The 22,897-nt window shown below is 37.8% G+C and overlaps 1 protein-coding gene across 2 annotated transcripts in view; it reads right to left on the bottom strand.

The window, feature by feature from the left end:
• LOC124111125 (acetylcholinesterase-like) overlaps window positions 1–22,897 on the bottom strand; it is a 93,344-nt gene that overhangs the window by 13,681 nt on the left and 56,766 nt on the right. For both annotated transcript variants that reach the window (XM_046470727.2, XM_046470728.2), the window contains exons 3-5: window positions 5,305–5,461; window positions 3,963–4,148; window positions 2,843–3,045 (exon numbers count right to left, since the gene is read on the bottom strand). In XM_046470727.2, coding sequence (XP_046326683.1) covers window positions 2,843–3,045; window positions 3,963–4,148; window positions 5,305–5,461 — 546 coding nt within the window. The remainder of the gene's footprint in view (window positions 1–2,842; window positions 3,046–3,962; window positions 4,149–5,304; window positions 5,462–22,897) is intronic.

Here is a 22,897-nt window from a genome sequence, read left to right as displayed (position 1 = left end):
GGACCTATCTGGTTGGTCGTGAAAGGTATAATGTCAGTAATGGAAGCATTAGATCTAGCAATGCTGACGTAAATGTCGGAGATAACAAACAGTGGCAAACCCTGACGTAAACACATCCATAGAGAGAATATGCCGTCAGCTGACATGAAGCATATGGGATATGATTTCCTTAGTTGTCAAGACGCGATGTCATTTATGTTGCAGTGAAATAAGATGCATAACGTTATCTTGAGTCCCAACACAATGTGTCAAAACGTAAATTTGATACTTCACAGTAAACGTTGCTAATCTTATCAAAGTGGTTTTCAAGAAGTATCCGGATGTAAATCTATTGTCTCAATAGAACATAGCCTAAGCAATAAAGTAATTAAAACTTTTTAAAGAGCTTTGATCATAAACTGTACATTTACTTCAAAAATCGTTACTGCAAAGTCCATTCTGTCCCGAAACCCGAAAATCGACATTCATGGTTCAAGAAAAATTAGAACGCCAGTACCTAATCTAAAATCTATCGAAGCCTATCGCGTTTTATCGTCTCCCCATCTTGAAAATGTCCGTCGGGTTACGATGAGCTGTTGATCAATCTGTGATTCCTTTATTTGGGGCAGTGTGCCAAGTGAGCTAGGTACGAGTACAGTCAGTCACAGCTTGGAAAGACTCCCGGCACCCTGAGACAGAAAATGTCCGTCGGGTTACGATGAGCTGTTGATCAATCTGTGATGCCTTTATTTGGGGCAATGTGCCAAGTGAGCTAGGTACGAGTACGGTCAGTCACAGCTTGGAAAGACTCCCGGCACCCTGAGACAGAAAATGTCCGTCGGGTTACGATGAGCTGTTGATCAATCTGTGATGCCTTTATTTGGGGCAATGTGCCAAGTGAGCTAGGTACGAGTACGGTCAGTCACAGCTTGGAAAGACTCCCGGCACCCTGAGACAGAAAATGTCCGTCGGGTTACGATGAGCTGTTGATCAATCTGTGATGCCTTTATTTGGGGCAATGTGCCAAGTGAGCTAGGTAAGAGTACGGTCAGTCACAGCTTGGAAAGACTCCCGGCACCCTGAGACAGAAAATGCAAACTTCCTTGACATTGTTGGATCCAAAATAGAGAGTCTATATTAAATTGTTACTTTAATAATAGCTGTGGTACTAGGTGGTCTGGAGTGAGAGGGTAAGATGAGGTGACTTTTAGAACTATTCCAACATACTCATAAAGCAGTGGTATCATACATTACATCCATGTTGGAAATCGAAACCGATCCTTCGTCACGATAAACCGACGCTTTACCATTTGGCTAACCGAATGCCCTGTTCTAATAGATGATAGTAAAGAAATAGTTTACAGTGCTTGAGACGACGGAAGAGAATGGGATTCGTGTATTTCAAGCGTTGGCAATCGAACCCAGGTCTCTTTCACGACAAGCACACGGTTTGGCCGTCGTTACAAAATCAGTGTTAAAACCACAATGAGTGAGTGTGTTACATGATAAATGACACTGATCAGGGAAATACAGAAAAGGGATAGTTGAACGATTGACTAAAACAAATATTGATAAATACATTGCATTGTGTATATGCTTATAATGAATTATCAGTGATCAAAATATGATTAAATGATGGAAAGAATAAAAGATTGAAATAATGCAGAGTGAATGAATAGTATTAATCCTGGAACGGATGAATGGTAAAATAATGAATAGAGTGCCATTTTTCACATTCAACATCCACATCGGTCCGATTTGAGTGCTCGTGTACGGTAGTTCTTTAAATCTTTTAAGCTGAGATGAAAACTGCCGCACTTAAACGGTATAAACGACAAAATCATTAGATCAATGCTGTAGAACACAAAAGTAGAATTGGGCCTGCAGTCGACTATTGACGAATGAGAAATATGTGTCAGTATGCTAGCCCAGGCCGACATTCTATACTGAGTAAAGTTTGGTGCAAATCTCCCGCCATTGATTGTTCCCGGCGGCGTGATTGTGAATAAAACAAACCCCACAGATTATGTGACACATTTGAAACGTGTCTGTCTTTAGTGTGGACAGGGTTTATAATAAATGCTTAAGCGCATCGATTCATTTCAGCTGTGGGAAAGTGTATCATTGATATAGCAGTGAGTGAATGTTGTTTAACGCCATAGTAATATTGCAACTATTCGCGTCGTGAATAATCGTGGTTGGGCCAAATCATTGACTGAAAACATGACAAGACATACCCCACACCCACACCCAACCCCCACACCCACCAGTGCGATAAGCACTGATACCAGCGTGTGACGTGCATTATTTCAATCCAATAAGCACTGTTGTACGGACCTATTTCATCCGAAATCTTCATACTATATTATTTCTCTTCTTTTTGTAATGTCATAAACCAATTATTTCAACAACAAAGTTTCATTTTATTCAGGTCTATTACCGTGGATACCTTTGGTAGTTTGCCTAAAAGGGTAAAACTGATATCAAAAGGTGGCCAGCATCACGACCAATTCTATGCTATAAACTGTCAGCGAATCTTGTTAGATATTATTTTATTGATTAAACAATTTGTTCTGTAAGGCAGATTTTCCAAACTGAAAAACTTCATTTCAATCTGATGTCGACCCTCATTTCGTCATCACAAGCATTGCAATGGAAAATCGGCTATTACATTTTGTGCCCAAAATACAAACATTCTCCTTAAACCGAACTGATGATATGATTCAAATAGATACATATCGTTATGTGAAAAATACCAAGATTTAGCAAAAACCTATCCCGTAATGTTAAAAACGCGAAAACGCCGGTAATAAATGTTTATTGTCGGATGCAAATAAAAATATATGAAAATATATGTACTCGCCTCAATCTTCTCATATATCATCCTCTCTATCTGTTCGGACGGTAGGCTTTTGAGGCACTTTTTGATTAATTTCGTGCTGTTCGCTGCACACCCTAATGCAGCTGAAAAGTACTTAAAGTAAAAGTCGGGTCCTCTCCTGTGCCTCGTCAACGCCCAGTGGGCAAACGGGGAGCCACTTTGCTGAATTACTCCTTGAAACAGACCTGAAAGAAGTCAAATGAAAAACTGGTGACGGGAGATATTACGTAAATATGACACATTTATAGCCTCCTGCAATCAGAAAATATAATGCTGCGAAGAATTATGGGCGCCGATATACAGGGGAAACATTTGTTCGGCAGGGCATCAGTACTCTGAACGGAGACTGTTTAGTTGTGAACAATTTTACTGGATGTTGTCACACTTATTTTGTTGAAATAATGCATTTACTTTGAGCGTGACAATAACCTTTATTCTACTACGTGAACGCATTTTTAAATCGGTACATGTTGGTAAACTTAAATCGTTACAATGTCTCAACACAACACGAAATATTTATATTTTCTTTTTTATGCAAAATTACAGGAAATAATGTCATAATGACATTATGTATGTGCCATATTTATTAGGAATTACGATATACTTCTTCTGAAACATTTTTGTTCATGTGAGCGTTGATGTTTAGTATCAGTGAGATTTGAAAATATATACTAGTATGCAGAAAATATCGTTACATGTTAGATTAATTTCTGGTCAATTGAAATCACTTCGTTATTTCATAAGGACAATGTACATGTATCTCATTTCCATACCGTGATATACTTGCTAGTGGTTTAGTTATAGTCTTTATAAGCATTTTTTTCATAATGACCACACCAATTATGTTTCTAGGTGTGTGAGCACCATACCCGTGCTCGAGGGTTTCACCAAAGTGGTAAACCTCCGAGACCTGCATTACTTCGGGCTTTTCTCCCACATTAAGCAGACACGCCGTGATGTAACTGGAATACTGTCAGCGGCGTTAACCTCAACTCACTCACAGTGATCAATTAGGTTAAAGTGCTTCCCGGATTACATTATGTTGTAGCGTGACTATAGGAGTTCTCCAGAATAAGTTAGTATGGATTGCAAGTCACTGTACCTCTAGCTAAAGGAGAAAACATCAGGAGACCAACACTGCATCCGCCGGCGCTGTGACCGTCTATAGTAATTCGCTCTGGATCACCACCAAATACTGCTATGTTCTCCTTGATCCACTTTAAACCTTGTATTTGGTCAAGCATTCCAAAATTCCCGGGTATTTCAGAATCCGCAGCAGACAGGAATCCTTTAAAACATATTTGACTGTGTATTAAGTAAACTGTTAAAAGATGATATAAAATAGTTCATAAACAGAGCAACGTCATATAAGAACACATATATAATTTATAGCCCCTCAATATTATTACAGACCGTTATTAGAATATTCTGGTAACCTTGGTGAGAGTCAACGATATGACATAAACAGGAGCATTCGTGCGGGTGATGGTGTCCACATTAGGATATAATAATGCATACTGTTAATATACATATATATTAATGCTTACGTGCATGTATGTGTACAGGTATCAATCCCGACCATTTGAAACCCCTACGCAAGAAGCCACATGTCTATCCTATCAATGTAAAATATATGTACATATATGACTACTCACTGAGGTCAACAAATATAAAACAATATTTAAATGAAATCTATTGAAATGTGGAGGTTGACCATAGAGACAAGAAGGAAGGATTAAATAAGGCACCTTGTCAAGGTCAACCTCTGATAAAATAAACGCTCAACAAAAGACACTTCCCCACATATTTGTCCTAAGGCAAACATTAAAAGTGAGACCACCTGACCAAACCAGCACATGTGACATTGCTAAATCAACCCTGCAATCTACATCTGGTTCCTATAGCTTAGTTTGTACGTATCAACACTTGGTAATTGGGGAATGTGAAACATTTGACGTTGTCATGACAACACGTTCAACACATTCCAGGACGGTTTGAAGAATAAACAATTGAGGTCATCGGGGTACTAAGACAATCATACCCTTTGTTATCATTTCAATTTGTTTAAATTGAAACAAACGTTTACAGACGACGTTCATGAGCAAACGTGTGAATGGCATTTCGCGTCTAGGAGTGTGTAATGTGTACCTGCATTTTCACCGTTCACATATTTCGTTAAATGTCCAGGAAAACGTTAAATTATTTTCTAGAATAACATAACTCCGTACAGAACGGATTGTCGTAAACAATGACATTTCTGACAAATGGTTTTGTTCATCTGCAAGAAAAGCAGATGCATTCTGAATGCATTCTACTCGTTTATTCAGTAGGCCCTTGTCCTCTATTCACATTGACTGTTTGTCAATATGTATATCCTTTGATACCTTTGATAATATGAAAATAAATTTGGGTAGACCTATGACCATTCAAGGTTGAGAATTTACCGAGTGGGCCCAGTCTGTAATTTAAAGTGATGACGATGACTTCATGTGTGGCCAGTGGTGCACCGTCTAGCATTGACCCCATGCCAGTCTGGTAGGACCCTCCGTGAATATACACCATGATAGGGTATGGCTTCCTGTTCTTCTGGTGGTGGCTGTGCTACAAGGGAAAGAAAATCACATAAGAAATTGACACATCCGTTGTAAATTAAAGAGGCATACTAAACGCCGTAGACGTATTCATTGTTGTTTCACCGCTATATGAAATTAAATTTACAACATGTGAAATACATTGGAAAGGAAAGCTGTCACTATCACAATTCAATTTAGGACTGATATGTTTCAGTTTCTTAAAGTTTCGTTGAACATCTCTCGTACTAATGCTTCATATATACCTTTTCAATAAATAAAAGTGACAAAAACCATTTCCATGATCATAACTACAATCTCTAGCAGAGTCCTTAGTACGATTCGAATATATAATAAATAAGCACGTGTTTATGAATCACTATAAAATAGTGATGATACCAGGTGTTCGCGAAAAGGATGCATACCTCCATTGATGAAGTTTAATGCACAAATCCTCTATCTGTTTGTCTTTTTGACTTTCTAATTTATATATTTTAGGATTAAGATGTTTAATCAGTCTCAAAAAACGTTCCTCTGTATTTCTCGGTACCCTAACCGTTCTTCCTATCGGCATTCTGATGACGTGAAATATGACAATGTGTCACGGAATAAGTTGGAGATGACACTTTAATTATATACTCAAAGTTTCATTTGTGTTTTTACAATGTTTCATAATGTTAGCTGTGGCAAACTATTAGTAAATACAACACTTCTAAATTGTAAATACTTTAGGCGTAAAGAGCAGCGGATAGATTCAGATAAGACAATACGGAATTAGAGCTAATCCTAAAATAGGTACTTATACTTCTTGAAGGGCGAGAGGTTGATTTCCAGTTTACTGAGAAAAAATAACATCTCGCCTCTGATCCGTGTGAGAAGGATTACCTAACAAAGCTGAGAGTCTAATGTTACAGAAGAGGTCTTGTACGAGTACAACTAGTTGGCAGGATGCTCGTATATCGTCTTACTATCTTTAATCCATTTGGAGACACAACATCTAATTATAGGCGAATTTGTCAAGTGTCATCTTGATAGGATAATCCATAAAACTGATAATGTTTCACTACGGCCTCTGATAGAATAATTGTATTAATTTATAATGGAAAATACAACCAGATGACCTTAGTTCAACAAATGTTACAATCAAATATGGTATATTTCATAATCTTAATTATAACGGCGTCCATATTTTCTCATAAGTTATATGGTATACTACATAACATGCATTTAACTATATCATATAATTATTTACATTTTCTAAAGCATATTTTTCACATAAATATAACATGAATATTAGTATTTGTGTTTGTGTAATGTTGAAAGATCTTATAGCGCTGGATAATGAAGACCCGTTGAATTTAATTTCATTAAATTTCATTAAGGAAGCAATGACATGAAAACTAGATGTTACATGTCACGTTAGTGTATAGCTGAGCATCTGCTACTGTACATACAACAAATAAATAACTTTCAATCCTTTTAATCTCGGATAACAGGTTGGTTTGACTAGACACTAGTATACGCAATTTTCTTTTTTCTTTTATATCGTGTCAAAAATATGCAACCTAGTTCTGAATTCTATTTCAATATTTTCTTTTATCATGTCTACATTCCCGTCTGATATAACCGAGAAAAGTATTGATGCTGTTCATTTTACATATTAAGTTCTCACAAAGGTATATAATACTCCATTTGTCGTGAGAATTGTAAAGTAATTTTTCGTAGATCAAAAGATTCTGAAGGTAGGCGTTTAATTGACTTAATGTATATCATACTTTCCTTTATCGTGTCAGTATGGTTTCCTTGAGTGAAGCAGATACTGAGAATAAGCGTTATCTGATAGCACATTCCACATTGAGTGTTAGTTTATTTACTTATCTTACACATTGTATACACGTTGCAACAGTGCATCTTAAAAGATGAGTAAAATCGTTTCCATAAATCAAACAGCAGACTCAGAATTTCGGAATTCAATTTATTACGTACATGTAAAGTGTTTTGCGTTTCTTTTGCTGTTATCGTGTCAGAACCTTTTCAGAACTCAGTTTACGATAAGCAGCCAACATTCGGCCAGTCGTGATTTTATGATATTGTTATCTGTGAAGGCAAGTTGGTGTCATTATCTAAGTATTCTCCACACGATACCAGACCTGTTCTGCCACCGCCGAGATATGGAATGGCATAGTTTAGATTTATGGTTATTCGAATAACCATATAATTCTTGATTGTGTCGTAATCTTGACGAAAACGTCACAGGAATAAAACAAAATGTTTCTCACTTGTATACACCCGCGGGTGTCTCACAGGAATGTCAAACGTGTCTGCCAGGCATCACCGACACATTAACACAACAGTCTTACAAGTGAAAGCAGGTTCAAGTTTTTTTGTATTTCATAAACATACCTTAACGATAATAGTCCACATTTCGTCATATGAAATACATAAATTGTATTCATTTAAATACTACAAACACCATGCTAGGTAAATCAGAAGAACCCATGCTTTGTGGTCCATGGGACTTATACGTATTTAAGTTGAGTGTATAAATGTATACAAATATGTACCTAAGCTTGATAATGTGGCGTCACACGGATATCACTGCACCTTTCTATTTACCAGGAAGTATATGATTGACTGTGACAATAATTTGCAAGGTCTTATATATACGCTACATCTTAAAGGAACTGAAATCTATTTTGTTTTGCTCTTCATTAACTAAATCAAATGTGTTTATTGTTTGTTATTCGTATTGTGCATTTTACTGTAGTGATGGGAAGGGCACTTGGATAATGATGGACAATAATCAAGGGAGGGAAACATTTCGCGTACAAGACTTCTCTTAGAATAAGATACTATCTACTATCCTCTAGGAGTCCATTTGATATGTATCTGTTTCTAAATACTAGGTAGTTACACTCTTTTGTTACAATACAAATAAAATATTGAATTTTGTTTTAAAACTTCTGTTTCCGTTACCTTTCGGCAAACAGATGTCCTGTTTCTGTTACCTTTCGGCAAACAGATGTTAAATGCAATTATTTCAAGTATCACTTTCAGAAAGCCCAGATAAAGCCAGTGCCAATAGACACATTCTCCAATCATGCTCGCTCCAGGAATACCCTGTCAAGCAAGCTCAATACCCCACCAAGTTCAATCGGCATACAAATACTACAATCTTGTTTGAAGGTGATATGCACTTGACAACATTTAAAGTCTTTTGGGAGGTGCTTCAAGCACGAGTTCAGCGTTGCGTGAAATTCATGTCTTTAAAAACGTGTCAAAGGATGAGGTTTACATTGTTAATGTTATCATATTATTAAATCATTTCAAAGGACACCAGATACTTTGGTGTAAGTCTAAATGGTTTTATAATAAACCGCGATGATACTTCAGTGGTGGATTCTTCTTGTAAACACTTTCAGTCATCCTTTGACAAGTGATAAGAGGAGAAAATATATGTTTCATCCTCAAAAGAAAAAATAATATGTTATGTATCTTGTTCTATACAACCAGTTTTCGGTTTTGTGGGTTATCTTTCATATCACAAGCAATTACCACATACCTTGAAAAGAAAGTCTAATGCGAAACATGTATACGGTGAATGAATAGATACATTTTATGCCATGAGTTATCTTTTCAAAAGTTGTAATTCGAAAGTCATCCGCAACTTGTTCTTGTGTAAGAATTCATAGATATTCTGCAACTAGAATCTCACATATACATTTTGACAAAATATAATTCCCCTGTTTCTTGTTTGCGTTTAATTTTTAGTTTTGAGTTGTCGAGTCTGGTTCAACGCCGCTTTGACCAATATTTCAGTTCTATCACCAGTCAGTTTGATGTAGGAGGAATGGTGCAGGTCTTAGACGAGTTTAGGGTGAGTAAGTGAGTATGGTTTTACGAAGCTTTTAGCAATATTCCAGCAATATAAAAACGGGGGGACACCAGATATGGGCTTCACACTTTAAACTAATGTGGGGAATCGAACGCGGGTCTTCGGCGTGACGAGCGAACGCTTTAAACACTCGTCTACCCCACCACCCAGACGCGTTTAGCAGCGTCACTGAAACCAAAGTCTATGGGTAAGGTTCTGACAAACCAAGAAACATAATCAAAGGGATTCTACTGCCATAGGTTCCATTGCGACGCCCAAGACAACGAGGCCATCCCCTTTCCCTCATATGATTTGAATGTCTTATAACACATTCACCTTATTGCCATGTTGAAAGTGCCAACAATGTTCGCGATATAGAATGTATAACAACTATTATTAACAACATCAATAGGTGCTGTGATTAAAATATTTCGAGATAGCCATATGTTCGAGTAAATGGAAGTAATATAATAGGATTAACTTTAATAGGGACCATGATAGAAATCATTTAGACACATGTATATAAGGTATATATAACAAAGTTAAAGCAGGTACTGCTATAAACAACAGTCCGAGATACTCATTTATTCGGGATAACTCAAATAAGATATTAATTTAATGTTCAGTGGGTGCCAACGACAGGAGTTCGATCTTCCCATATCTAATGCAGTAATTAAAAACTTAATTTGGATAGACAACATTTCGAGATAACCCAGCACACGAGCATCAGTGCACAAACAGTGATTACAAAACTAATTTCTTCACAAAAGCGTTTTCGTCGAATCCTTCATATCTTTGATATTTCTGTACATAGACATTGCTTTGAGAACTATTTCTGGTGCAATTTCATACACAAATGCTTTAAACGCTGTTTCTTCGAACACATACAAATGAACCACAAAATGTAACCTTGGCTTTATCAATGTCATCATTAATGTATAAATTTCTTAAACGCTACTTAATGACATAAATGTCACAGCCTTGTGCATTCCAGACATGCAAGTAAGCCACCAAAGAATTAATTTCTTCAAACTTCACCTTGTCGTTAGCACGTTGCCATGATATACAATACGAAAGTATACCTTGAAACTCGCCAGAAAACATTGCCAAAACACGTGTAGTCCCAAATCAATTTCAGGAATGGGGCACGTGGACACGACGATATGTGAAAGCCCATATTGTGCAGGCACTTGTGAAAACAGGAGTTTAGATTCAACCGGAGGAAATGTGGGAGAGAGAATGTGTAACATGCATGCTCGGTGTGGGAGAATTACAATCTCCATGGTTATGGATTAACTTTATAATCAAACAATAGAGCAAACAACAGGAGATATTTTCACGTGAATAGATTAAAAAAGGCAATTGTGTCAAATTACACTTGTAACACGACAGAGAGTGCTTTAACGTATGGTATTTTATTGGTATTTTATATATTCTTTAAAGAAAGATGTACACATACACTGACTGAAGATGTTCCTCGAAATTCGACTATATTAATGTATCTGACTTATATAATATAAATTTATACAATAAGACCATTTAGGTATGAATTCCTGTCTCTATGAATTCCTGTTTAAAAAGACTTCAAAGTTGTTGTTTTTTCTTGTCGTTTTTCTTTAGACAGTGTGTTATAGTATATGAAAATATATAAATTGAATGTAATTAAAGTCAGTCAAAATAATAGTTCGATAGAAGTGAATGGTAGGTTATGATATAAAGGACCACAACAATAGGATGTGTTTCATGAAGGGGAAATAAAATACTAGAATCCAGGTGCATTCATCTGGATTGATATGAAACACGAGATCTGAGATATTGACAGTTGCGGCATATCGGCCATCCACAGAATATCAAGAAAACAGAAGATTCAAGGCTAATTCATTTCATTTCATTCACACACTCCCTCGCAGATCAGACACCCATGTCGAGTGAATGCACATGTGCTGGGCAGCATAGTTCTACACTGCGCATATTAACAACAAACATTACACACGTGTTTAATCAACAGTGATATACAAAGTGTGACACTTACATATGCTCAGGGAAGACCCCGGATGGAAACCGTGCCCTGGAGCATACGCGTAAATATCATCGGAAATATTACCGTAAACACTCAAAACTAGTTCTTATACATAACACATCAGGAGGGATGGAAAACGTTCTTATAAACACATAGGATATCACGAGATAAAGGATATTAAAAAATCAAATATTCTCTAGTTTCGAAAAACAGCCAGAGAGAGATGGAGTACGATTGGAAAAATGGATATTTACATGTGTTGAGTCTGTCAAGAAAGACCGCCATATGATATCAATGTTGAGGAATTCGGTTTAAATGTCATCGGAAATAACACATAAACATCTGCCATTTATGCGTATCCTGTTTCGGCAATCAAAGATGAGGTAAGATTGGCGGTTGTGGAATCTTTAAGTACAGTTCATTTCTCATCCTTGTGGGAAAACATCAGCAAAGAAGCCTTGTGTATTATTGGTTCACTGTCACATAGGTAAATATAATCTTAGTCAATGGACATATATGACATTACTCCATTGTCCTGTTGGTATGCCTGAAATCATTTCCTTTCACGAAGAAAGGAGGATCCTTCTACTTTAGTATTCAGTGCAAATTTTGCGCCTTCTTATTCTGATATTTGACATTGTTTTCATGCCACACAGAAACACGACATGACCTTCTATAGCTAGTTCTCAGTCAACTGAATTCTGTCAATTTTCTGACCGAAAAATGCTTCGTACACACTCCTTCGAGATGTAACATAGTCTGTGGTTAATAACCATCAATTATGTCTTGAATGTATACTTGGAGATAAGTGGAATACAGGTGACAGAACCTTTCTGTTGGGACCTCATTTATAGTTGCACATCATCTTGACGATATATGGAACACGAGTTAATGAGGTTTGGCTGTACATAACACTAGTTCGCCTAGGTTTTGTTATATAGGGCACAATGTGTGAAGCCATTACATGTTATTGCTGTGATATTGTTAAAAATCTAGCAAATATATACTCACTCAAAATGGATCATGTAACATCAATTGCCCATACGGGATGATAGTATACATGAAATACAATCCTTAAGAATGAGAATAAGAAATGGGATCTATATTTTACATCAGGTGTATATGTTCTTTCTTCACTGGCACAATATCAAAGCAGCATGTTTTCATATTCATGTTCCCATTTCTCCCTAATGCAAATACTTGTCACTGTATGAGACCTACATATTTAAAGAAAGGAGACTCCACTACCGTTCTATTGACCTCATATAAAAAATATTTTGATTCAAAAGCAATAATATTTTCACAAGATATTACTTTATTCGCGGAAATGTAAATAGTTACCTAAACAATCCCGCATGGTATGTCAATCTTAGCATATTATAGAATTTCCTTCAGGTAACAAAGTATCCTGTCAGCACTCACTGCTCCCGTATCCAACGCTCAACCGTCGCGTTCGATTGCAAAACGGCAGGAAATATACAACCTCTGAAATTGACATCTATTTCCTTAAGATACATACACACAAGTCAATATATACCAGATTTCTCGCACTTTGAAATAAATACAGAATGGCCTTTCATCGGGGAACACCCCCCATGCGGTGACCAGATTTAGAAAACACCAGGCCCTGTATAAGATCCGGTGGTACGAGAAATGGTGCAGATATACACTGAATGTTTCTAGTATGTGTGAAATGCACATTGTTTTAATTACGTCAATAGCTTTCTGATGACTGCTGATTGCTCACGTGTTGGGAATACCGCCATCTTTGATAGACTAAAGCTGAAGTTCACATTGAAATGGAACATGCTGTTCCCATACGGAGTTCTACTTTCCAGGCAATTTAGCTATTTGCTGTAGAATGAAATGCGTTTATACGTGTGTTTAATATAAGTATATATGTAATACATATGTACGCCCCACACATTGAAATGCGTTAAATAATACAACACTGGCAGGTCTCTTAATCCCGAATCTATCTATTTTAAGTGACAGTGTCCATAATTCATGTAATGATCCTCTTATTGGAATTTTTCACATTTTCACCATCAACTTAAACATATTCTGAAACATCACTGTATCATTATGTAATCATTTAATAGTCAATCAATTCTCGTAAATGTGTGTTCCGACGTTAAATCGATGGCATCATACTAAAAGCGGCGTAAAACAAGACTTAGGCCGTTTTTTCTGAAGCGTATGATATGCTACTAATACATGCAAACACAACGAAACTTCAAGTTAAAAGGAGAAACTGATAACATAAACTTACATATCATTTAAGGTGTTGAAAGCATAGATAGAATTATTCAGGTAGAACAATTAAAGATCTAGCTCTGGCTCAAATTACAATCACAATGAAAAGGGATTAAGGGTAGACTTGCAAAAGACTTTAAGTAAATAATTATAAGTCTAAATCATAATTTCTAGATTATATAAGCAATAAGAACAATTTGTCACAGTAAAAGACTGGCGTATGTGTACTTTCCACTTGTTTTAGTATTATAAGGAGAGACATACTATACATCCATGGACTTACCATTCAGTACAATATGTGAGCAACGCTAATGAAGGCTTACAGTATCATATACAAAGAATAACACTCTTCTGTCGGACAATCTTTAATAAATGCGCTCCGTGTAATGTTATTATGTCAAATTGTTCTTCATTTCACTACATTTCAGATGGATTGTCATTCAGTCAGTTAATCAACCATGACATCATAACAACGGGTTCACAGAATCATTGCATAGTATCGTCACCAAATTTGGATGAGAGAAGACACAGGATAACGTTTTTGTCTTGGACCCTTGAAATTATACAGTGGATTCTCCTATAACCCTGAACCAAAACAATAGTTATTCTTTTACACTGCATCCCTTGCTCTGTTGTTTTAACCGAGTAAACGTACATCTTCATTGTTGTGAATCTGATTACGATCTCCTTGTTTATATTCATAATGTTCTTTGTTATAACAAATGATAACTCACTGATACATGTTGTCAGCCCATGTTTGTGTACGGCGATGGTATGTGTATGTTTAGAACCTGCTGTTGATCTTTGTAGGTCCTGGTATTGTGCTAACGCAGGTTGAATATCATTTAATGGGCACATTTTTGTAATGGCACCTTGTCAAGGCGATATCTATTCCATTAAAACGGCCATGCATGTATACCTTTACCTAAGACTGGATATCATCTAAACAAAATCTCAGAAACAACTACACATCTTTACACACATGATTAATTGTAATGTTGACTTTTGAGTATTTATCAAATATGTGATAACGATAAAACGTATTTTTATCAACATGAGTTTATCTGATCTGTTTCTTTATGCATTCGAATCGGATTTACTGCTCGGATTGGCAAAGTCAAAACAAGGTAATTTGGCCTAGCAGTTAAACTTGACTTTCTTGTATGTCAATGATCTGATATCGTTCAATAACCATCAAATAGTCAATTCCCTTCAACTTATTTACCCACCTGAACTAGAAATGTAGGAGACCAGTGAGACCGCCTCATCTGTTTCATATTAAGATCTATGCATAACGATTCAGAGTGATAAAAAACTCCACATAAGACTGTATAACAAGAGGGATGACTTCAAAGTTGTTTAGCCAATGTTCCCGTTACGTCGAGCAATATTCCAGCAGCTCCAGCCTTTCGTGTCTACATTTCACAACTTTTGAGGTACAATCGAGCTTGCCCTTCTACCAAGACTTAAAAGGGCGTCATACGACTCTTGCTTATAAGTTGTTTGAAAAAGGTTACAACATTAAGGCCTCAGTTAAGCTTTCAAGACATTGTATGGTAGACATGTAGAGAACATTTCTAAATGTGACGCATGAGTGTCAAGAATGATGTCCGATTCAATTCCCTATTTTCACTTGTACCATATGTTCACGTCTTTTCTTCAGGTGAACAATTGACTTGCCTTTTCATGTGTTTATGATGTTGTCACCGATGGAGCAGGATACGCTTCCCTTTTCGCGAACACCTGGTATCATCACTATTTGATAGTGATCCATAAACACATGCTCAGGATATAGACGATATGGTACAATCGACTCTGATTTTTGCAGAGATCTCTTATGTATATGGAAAGGTTTGTCGCTTGTATTTAGAAATGATAAATGCGGCATTGCGGTGTGTTCAGGGCTTGTAATTGGGTTAGGAAGCATCCATTTGAGTTGTAGGGAGAGTGGTAAAACAATCTTTTTTGCCCAGCTGCATCCAACAAACTATGTATTTACTGAGCACCATCAAGCAATCTTTTCATTGTCACTATTTACCCAAAAACTGACGTTTGGATATTTTCCGAAAAAAACAAACTATTGACTATGTTCACCAATGCTAATAAGCTATTTAAATTGGCATATTTCTGAACATACTATTCCTAAATGATATTTTACCTAGCCCATCCCTTCCCACCCCACCCCACTCCACCCATCACCCATAGAACTCAAATGGATTCTCCCTTTGTTAGTTATGTTGTTTTACACGGCTGCTTGATATATATAAAGCTAGGTTTGTAAATTGTCGAGTCTGGACCAGGAAAAGACGTAACTGATCGCATGCGCAACGATCCATGCCGTGGGGGTACGATGGCGGTTGATCAGTCTGACAACAAGCATTGGGTCCCCAAGAATCTCCACGGGGGTGAATGGGTAAATGGGGTGATGTGGGATGTTTGATCGAAATTTGAGTAGCATGTCTGCAATGCCGGTGAATTAATGGAGCCTTTGTGTGAATTATTATAGGATTATATGGGCAGGGACAGTTTCATAATTAAATCAATCCGCCGAAAATACTGTCAAAACAAACATGTGCAAATATTTTAAACCCTCCAATTAAATAAAGGCATTTCTTTCGTTATTAGTCGTGCGTTAAAATCCACGAGGCTTGCAAAAAATATCAAACACTCCTCCATACAAAATTAAATAAAGCTCGAATCATATTTCGACCCGCCCAAGGACGAGTTATCATTTTAACATAAACCATCTCCCCGAAGCTAAACAAAATGTCCGTATGGTCTCGGTTCATTCGTACCTTCCGGCGAACAAATATTTTTGTTTTCAGTCTAGCGGAGATTTTGGGGGTAAACTGATCCCTTAGTTGTGAAGATTTTTGCAGACTGGTCGTCTCTCTGCTTCATTCGATACCCCGTCAAGTGTCTGTTTAATTAACGATCGTGGCTTGTGCATCGTGATTTGAAGCTGATGCACTCTCCCCTTGTTCCCGTGGGTAGCCCCATCTAAACCCATAGCCAATTAGTGCCGCTTGGCTGTCAGAGCACAGGATTAAACTGTGACAACGAAAACCAGGATTGTCAGGTAAACAGTGATTTTAACATGCCTTTGCACCAAGTCATTTATAAATATTTGTTAAAAACATCGTCATGTGGTAGAGTCATGAAAGAAATATGTCTCTTTGTAAATCATATTTCGTATGTGTGTCTGTAAATCACGTGGTCATGCCTTCTGTGAATATTGCTCTTTTTGAAACGCGACTGTCAGAGAAAACATTATTTACAGAATTTCCAAGAATTATTTTTCCATTGTAAAGATTCACATTGCGTTTGAATTTTATGTGAAGCTACAATGTTTGGGTTTTACACAATTTACACAATTAACAAAAGGTAACCAACTGAAAGAATTATAAAACGGGAAATCTAGTGTAGATATTCAAAGAAAGGAATGGACATTCATTGTGACTTCACCATAATTTGACACGGAGGTCATCAGATCTGTTTACAAATGACAGAATAAGATGTAATTTTAGAATCTGTCAAATTACAAATTTGCAAATATTTAGTTTCTTCTCTACATTAACACTTGAACAACCTTATAAAATGCAGACGCTTTAGATCCTGTTTTCTGACCTTTGTGCAGTGCCTATGACGACAACACATCGGCTGAACGTTCGCCTTGCCTTCAAACGTCGAACACGCAGACCAGCAGGAAGCACGTACACTGCCCTAGGGTAGACACTAAGCACGGCGAGGCCATGAACACTGTATGTGTGAACGTCCAACTAACAAGGAATAACAAAGTCCTTTGCTTTCATCTTACCCTTAGCCTTAAGCATGTGGTAGAAGAAGTGTGTCTTTGAGTGTTAACCTGGGGGTAGAAGCATTGATCTTTGAAATAATACTACCGCAAATGAGCATAATGCAGGTACTTTGTCAATGGCCTCGTGATGATCTGCTGAGTCAGGAAATGTGTATAATTGCTAATCCTTTGAGAATATCAGGGAATGTATTTGTGATGAATCGACTACTTTTCTTCCACGTTTCACAATGACGTTCATGTATGGCATGAGTTTGAATGACGTGTATGTGAGTTATAGGGATACCCTATTTGATTTGTATGGATTTGGGGGTCGGGATTATTTTTGGGAAGAATCTATTTTTTCCGACAAACTATATATTTACCGAGCGCCATCAAACAATCTATTCACTATCACTCATAACACACACAAAATGACGTAGTGTATTTTCAACAAAACAAACTATTCATTTTTGTCACCACTGCCGACTAACTATTCATTTTGGGCATGTTTCTGAAAACTATACATTTAAAACCCAACCCATGGAAATCATGTAAATGCTCCCCTAGTACAGATAGCTTCATAAGCTATTTCCTAGATATCAAACAAATCACACAGGTGTCCGATCCAGTATCCATCTGAAGCTGTCTGTGGATAGTACCATAATGGTCGTCCACCTACAGGCAGCAAACCTGGCTGTTTTAGTGTGTCATCGTACTTCGAGGGCTATAGAGAGTATTAATGCCCCCCCCTTTTTTTTCTCTCCCCCTGCATGCCACACGTACTTCGAGATAGCCGGCGGCACTCACTCACTCACTCACTCACTCACTTATATGATTAAATATTTGGGTCGTAACACCGTCATTTATCACAGCATGTCATGTCATACATGTCTGAATTAAATAATTACATCTCTCCCATTATTGGTGAAACCTATCACTACATTTGCCCCAAGAATAAATTATAATTAATGCATGTAAAAGAAGAAAGAACATATTTTCTAGACAGCTTCAAAGAGATGACGCCGAAGGTGGTTGTTGACATTTTACTGATACCTATCAGTCCTCATCTAAAATAATACAATTGATGAAGAATCCAATAAGCCTGCGAGGCGGTTACTTTGTACGTCTTATGAGTTCCGTTATGTATTCATTCATAATAAGGAGGGCACGAGTAGCCCAGTCTCTAAGGCGCCGCAATTCGCTGTACAGAGTAAGGTCCCTTGGACACGCCAGAAACCTCTGTTCGTGGGTTCGAAACCCGCTTCTCGTCGATTTTGTTTGTGTGTGTGGGTGTCAGCCCCATACCCACGCTATTTGGTTTCACCAAAATGGTAAGCGTCTAACACCTGCACCAGTTGAGGCTTTCTTCCCACAGCAAGCTGAAACGCCGTGATATTACTGGAATACTGTTCAACCCAACTCCCTCACCTTCATAACAAAAATACTGCAGAGAATATGTTCATTGCAGGTCACCACACGCGACGAATGTTGGGGGGGGGGGGGGGGGGGTGGGGGGGTGGGGGGGGTCACCGCTACCTTTTTCTGTTTATTTAAAGAATACGTGTCACGATAATATTTATGATAACTAAGCATCCTCAAACCAAAAGACGTTAAAAGATGGTCCTTGTTGTTACCCTGTCTGGCGCTCGGCAGTAAGGGGACAAAACAAGTACTGGCTGGCACTGAGTCCGTATACTGTGTTTAAGTAGGGTATACGTATCCACTCACTCACTCTTACGAAAACAATCTTTGAACGATGTTCTGGACAAATTGAAATTTGGATCATTCCGGAAACCCTTTACGTCTGTTCACCAACCCATAATTATTTATGGAAAGGTCTGTGTAACGATTAAGTAATTTGTGATGGCCTTAATACTACTCCCATATTTCCCTGCTGAAATATCGCTGACATTGCTCGTTTTGATGGGAGCAAGGCTTTACGGAATATGACTTGGACATATTCATGATGCAGATACGCCGTTTTATGCTTTCTAAAAAGCCTTTAATCTCTATAAGCGTTTCTCTAATCTTTAAGTAGACATAAATTTGTAGATATGTGTTTGTGTGACATTCATGTACGCCGTGGTGTTGATTTAACGAAGGATTTTGGTCGTATAAGTGCTAGATTTCTTATCTGGGATTTATAAAGGCCAAGTGCTCGCTTTATTCATGTAACAGTCAAAGGTCGTTTTACGTTCAACTGACACTGGTTGTGGCCACGTAATCATACATCCTGACATTATTCACCATTCTTGTGAATGAAGCAAGAAACATATATATCCGCCATTTTCGAAGGCTCTGCCTGCAGTCTCGGATCTCGCGGGAGACTACGGGATGTGGATTCGAAACGATTTCTCCTTATATAATGTATGGGTAACAACTGTCAGCTCGTCTCGGTCACGTAAAATACCAAAGTATTGACACCTCGCGACCTGTATAGTGATAGGTCCGTAGTACCCACATGCCTGTCTTAAAGGAGAGCTCAGCCCGGGACTGTCAGCAGTCAAAGCAGGTTTGATTCAAGTTGTTCAAAACTGTGTTTCCTGTGGCTATGGAAAGGGGTTTGTCACTTTTATTTGTTAGTCGGTCTACTCACATCTAATAAGTCGATCAATCAAGCAGGTAATGATTACTCAACCAACTCAGGGACAATTTCTCAATTTCGCTATTTTGAAACTATTTCCAAAGCCATGTCCTGCTGCCGTTGGTCGTTGATCAGTTGGTCGTTGATCAGTTTGTCGTTGATCAGTTGGTCGTTGATCAGCTTGTCCACGCGTGGTGGGCCTGGCCATGGCGATTAATTAAAGGCCGACGTGAGATACCAGGAATGTTGCTGGTGTGAAATAACTTTCACTTCAATTAGCTTCTAGTGAGATCTTGTTCAATTATGGAGAGCTTGACATAATCCTGTTAATCAAGACAATTCAATTTAAATATAGCACATGTTTCTGAAATAACGCCGAACGAGTATTATAAGTCAATACACCCGGGTATAGTCAAGTTGTAATGACCCCGGATCAACGAAGAAGAAAAGAAGTAATGATCTCAACAATGGTCAAGTATTCACCTGTAATAATGAAAACGTATATGAATGATTGCATATTTTGTATGCATTAAATGCAATAAGGTCTGGTTCTTTTAAAAAACGTATTATCTTAGAGTGATCGATCTCTTGACTCGATCTCTCAAATGTTTACATATAAGACAAAACATATTTATTACACAGCGCTACTAGTGCAATATTGGAGGTATCCTGCTGGTAAACCAAACAAACCACCCTTGCCAACACCTTCAAAGCAATGATAATTACACAAACATATTACAATCAACACGATGGTCGTTGCCTGCCCAAGTAGTTTATCACAGCAATAGAGATACGCGGCACTTTGATGTCTTTAGGTGTTACCTCTGACAGGTAACTAAGACTCAGGTGAGACAGGTAAATGAGAGATCTCAGGGGGGTACGTAATTGTGTTTGACAACGTTATTAACACTCTAAGTACTGAAGGTGGCGGGTGTAAGAAATTCAACTATCACTGTATGTTATGGATAGATAAAACCAATCCACTGTACTACACGAGCAGATAGTATGGACCGACCTCAGGGCTAGCACCTTGGTAAGGATACAGGATAGGATCTCGAACTGAGCTCTGACCTTTTAACCTCAAATAAATCAAATTGAGGAGTTAGGTGTTCAACATCCAGGCATTGGCTGTTCTGTATGGTATAACAAATCACTTCATATTGAGATCATTATCTGTTATGGTATTAAACTCATAAAACATTGCTCTAGCTCACTAATAATTACATTTAGATTTCTAAAGTATCCCTTTATTCTATTTTACTGAGGAACAAAGCATATACAAATATAAATAACAGAAATATTGGAGTCAGAATTTCCTCTGGACGGCGGACATTGCCAGGATTCCGTTTGCGCATGTGGATTAATTACAACGTCAAATAATTTTCATGGAAAACCGATTCTTCTTGACCTCCATTATCAACACTACATCAACATACAACTCCAACACAATGTGGAAATACATTAAAAACTGAGCCCATTTTAACACCAGCAAAGTCATCAATGGCCTCTTCCAACCACACCTACATTTCACCGAGCAAGAGAGCTTGTATGACTGTCACCGACATCCCAGAAGACAAATTACAGCGTCTCCTATTCTGGCCAGGACCACATGAGGAGGTTTCAGCCACGGTCGGTAAGCGAGAGCTGAAGAAACCAGATCCTCGGTTTCCCCTATTGACGTAAGAAGAATCCACCACCAGTGATAACTATCCATAGCTTGTACTTAAAGCAAAACCAGTGGTTATTTTGTTGTGGCTAAGCGGCCCTGCATTGTCGCCCTTTGCGCACACATTAAGGGAAAATTACATGAAAACAAACAACGTGAGAATCTTGTGGATTTGCGGTTAGAGTTTCTGAATTGTATATTTACGCATTGGATTCGAAGACGGTACCAATTTTGTCTGACCTCAGCGTGTCTTGTTTTCCTTCTGGCTTGACAAGATAACGATGACTCTCGGAAGAGAATTGATGTCATTTGGATTTTTTAAATATTTTCCCAGTGACTAGATTTCTCTCCCATGTTGAAACACATTCGTCACGGATATAATCAACGTAAACGTCAGCGTAACTTGTTATGTTTGGTCCATGCACATCACGAATGATATAGTATTAATATGTTTGAAAACAAATAGTGATATTTCTCATTATTTCATACTGAAATAGTCCGTGATTAGATCACATGATTTAGGAAGCCATAAACAGAAACTTACCACACATGTAGAATACTGACCCCAAGTAACTAGGAGGGGAATATTGGAATGGGACATACAAGTGTTTACAGACATAAGAAAAGTGTTTATTCCACTTTTGTTAGGATTTGCAATTAATCCGGTAAAGCCCACCGGCGTATCAGTAGTAGTAGTAGTGGTAGTAGTAGTAGTAGTAGTAGTAACTACACGAGAGAGATTGGTCCTGTATATTTAGAAAAGATCGATTTTATTTGAATACAAACATGTCAAGAAACATTCGAATTTCAATCACTTTAATTTGGAGACAGGAGAACAATAATAACCCAAATTCATCAATCAATGTCTAAGCAAATATGGCTGCCAGGGCTTTCCGGTCGAAGCTCATAACAGCCCCTTAGAACATTGCTCATGCCGCTTACAACAACGATAATCGCCTCGTTCATCCAGCTAATCTCTTTAATCCAGTGCGCCCCAGTTGCTACACGAACTCCGCGAAAAGACAGTGAGATTGATCTATGTTTGACAAATTACATAAATTAATTAAGAGTGATGGGGAACCCTCATCCCATCTGCTTTAGCGGACATATCGAATGAATGACGGATGGGCGGAGAGGGTCGACTGGGTCTCTAAATCGCTTTGTTTACAGAGAGGGATTGTGGGGGTATTCGCACGTCAGCTGGTCGTCGGACACCTCTGAGAAATGTGGGAAAGATGAGCTGGGAATTGACCGTCTTTTCACGGAGGGGA

Source organism: Haliotis rufescens, unplaced genomic scaffold, assembly GCF_023055435.1.
Source record: "Haliotis rufescens isolate VD_foot unplaced genomic scaffold, xgHalRufe1.0.p SCAF_2, whole genome shotgun sequence".
NCBI lineage: Eukaryota > Metazoa > Mollusca > Gastropoda > Lepetellida > Haliotidae > Haliotis > Haliotis rufescens.
This window is presented reverse-complemented; position numbering and strand designations above follow the sequence as displayed.